The following is a 2635-nucleotide window of genomic DNA, read 5'->3' as shown; positions in this document are numbered from 1 at the left end:
TGGGGAAGAGCAATGGGTGTTGTATGGAAACCAATTTGACAATAAACTATTTTTAAAAAATTGTGTAAAAAGGAAAAGAAAAAAAGGCACATAGAAGGGGTGAGAGCAGTAGGGCTTAAAATCATGAGCAAGCTGCTCTGACGGTGTCTTCTTTGTTCTTCATGATAATTCTAAGGTTATAAGATCAAATTTGATTCCCGTTTTGTAGCTGTGGAATCTTAGGCACAGAGAGGTTAATTCATTTGCCAGAGGTTACAGAGTATCTGACAGATGACAGCCAGATTCAGAGCCGGAGCATCTAACCATCAGGCCAGCCTCTTCAGCTCCTGGACCGCCTCCCCCTTCACCAAACCTTTGTAAAACAGGACGGGGGTCAGGCGCTGGCATCCGTGGGGCAGCCTCTTCTGTGCACAGGCAGTGTGGGCACACGTCTCAGCTCAAGAACATTAGGAAAAGTTAAGGTTTACAAGAGAGGTGGACCACATCTAAAGGTGCACAGATAGATCAAGAGGGGACCGTGGAGAACCAGAATGAGCAGTCCAGGGTCATGGCAAGGGAGTGTCCATGTGACAATCTGGATCATGGGTGTGTGTTTTAGCTCATTTGTGGGGCAGCGTGTGCATCAATGTGGCCTTCAGGGTGGACAGTAACACCGGTGCTCTTGTCCAGGATTTTTAGGAGCCGCAGAGCATGCTCTGAAGTGCTTTTCTTGGCAGAAGAACGCGCCAGCCCTCTGGACCTCAGGGACCCCGAGAGGCATGTGCTCGGCGCTGAACGGCATCCGGGCTCTGAGTCTCCTCTGGATCGTGTCGGGACACACCAGCCAGATGACCGCATGGCTGTCTTTGGGTGAGGAGAATGGATGAGTCTTTCGTGTGAGGGGATCATGTTGGGCCCAGCCCAACTCGAGGCTGCAGCCTTCCTTCTGGTTTAGACATGTGGCCGTGACCTCCTGCAAGTGAGTCTGGGGAGTGCTGAGACCAGGGCCCAGTAGTTGCTCTATGTCCTGGTGTAAACTAGGCACCTGGTGACCAGGTGAAGAGCGATACCTGAGGATTGCATATTCATCGTCCAAAGAGCTGGATTCCTTCTTGTCATGATTAACGGAGCCAGAAACTAACATATTTTTCTCCTGGAAAGATGGTCAAGCATAAATAGATAAATAGTATGCACCGGTGTGAAAGCCGTGTTTCTCGGCCTGATACCTCACTCCTGAGGCAGCCCAGGAACGGCTCCTGGGGGATGTGCGCTGGGCCGGGGCCATGGGATGCTGCCGGGGCCGCGAGATCGGGAAGCAGGTCAAAGCCAGAGTTACTGTGGTTCCGTGGTAGATACTGTGCCTCAGTCACTCTTTCTTATTCCAATCTACGTTCTCTTCACTACATTGTGGGGATACACGAAATCTTTTTTTAATGTTTATTTATTTTTGAAAGAGAGAGAAACAGCACAAGCAGGGGAGGGGCAGAGAAAGAGGGGGAGATACAGAATCTGAAGCAGGCTCTAGGCTCTGAGCTGTCAGTATAGAGCCCAACACGGGGCTCCGACTCATGAACTGTGAGATCATGACCTGAGCCGATGTCGGATGCTTCACAGACTGAGCCACCCAGGCGCCCCCAAATCCTCTCGACACTATGAAAGTCCAAGACACCCCTCTTGCTTTTTTCTGAAAACATAAATCGCATGACTTTCTTCTGTGAAACAAAAAGGCACTGTTTTTATGTCTGTTGCAGATAATGTGCTTCAGTGGAAAAGCAAAGTGCTTAAAAATCCGCTGTACCTTTATTCTCGGAGTGGCCCGTTCTATCTTGGGGTTGACACCTTCTTCCTGATCAGGTAATACGGTGTTGTCTCTGCTGGTGTGTGTGTGTGAGTTTATGTGTGTGTGTCTGTGTGTTTGTGTGTGTGTCCCCAGCAATAAGCAAACACATAAATGAGGAAAAAAATCTGATAGTTATAACTACTAGGAAAGAACAGAACAGTGGCTGGGGGAGAGAGCGGGTCGCTGTTTAGACTCATCGGAGAAGGCTTGGCTGGTGAAGGGCTACTGGATCTAGTGGCTAGAAGGAGTTGGCCCTGGGAAAACCCAGGATGAGAGAGTTTCAGGCAAAGGAAGCCACCAGTACAGATGAGCTAAGGAGAGAGAGAGAGCGCGAGCCTTGTTAAAGGAGCAGAGAGAAGGCTGAGGCGTAGCGAAGGTGCGGAGAGAGGGAGCGAGCCAGGCAGGGCTAGACCACAGAGGACCTTGCAGCCAGACTCAGGAGTTTGGACTTCAGTCTTGGTGGAACAGGAAGAGGTTGGATTGTTTTCATTTGAAAGCGATATCATCTGATATTTAAAAAAATGACCACTCTGGCTCCTGTGTTCCTAGCAGATCTAAGGAAGGCGGGGATGGGACCAGGGAAATCAATCAGGCGCCTTTGCTGTACTTTGATTGACAAACGATGAGACCTGGACAGTGGACAGTGGTGGGCGGGATAGAGTGAGAAGGTCATGTTCAAGATAGGCTTTAGATGCAGAATTGTCAGGACCTGGTGTTGATTACATGTGAAGGGTGAGAAAGAGAGGACTTCAGAAGGACTTCCGGGAACTGAGATGGGGGAGGAGGAGGTGTCTGTGTTGGAGGATTGGGAGGGAG

At 49.8% G+C, this 2635-nt stretch overlaps 1 protein-coding gene across 1 annotated transcript in view; it reads left to right on the top strand.

Annotated features, from left to right (window-relative positions):
• The window catches only part of LOC115277377 (O-acyltransferase like protein), a 64438-nt gene that overhangs the window by 33495 nt on the left and 28308 nt on the right, over nt 1–2635 (top strand). Inside the window, exons 8-9 of the mRNA XM_029921546.1 lie at nt 670–849; nt 1731–1833. Coding sequence (XP_029777406.1) covers nt 670–849; nt 1731–1833 — 283 coding nt within the window. The remainder of the gene's footprint in view (nt 1–669; nt 850–1730; nt 1834–2635) is intronic.

This window comes from Suricata suricatta, chromosome 14, assembly GCF_006229205.1.
Source record: "Suricata suricatta isolate VVHF042 chromosome 14, meerkat_22Aug2017_6uvM2_HiC, whole genome shotgun sequence".
In the NCBI taxonomy this organism is placed as follows: Eukaryota; Metazoa; Chordata; class Mammalia; order Carnivora; family Herpestidae; genus Suricata; species Suricata suricatta.
Note: the sequence above shows the minus strand (reverse complement) of the source record. Positions and strands in the feature narration are given on the sequence as shown.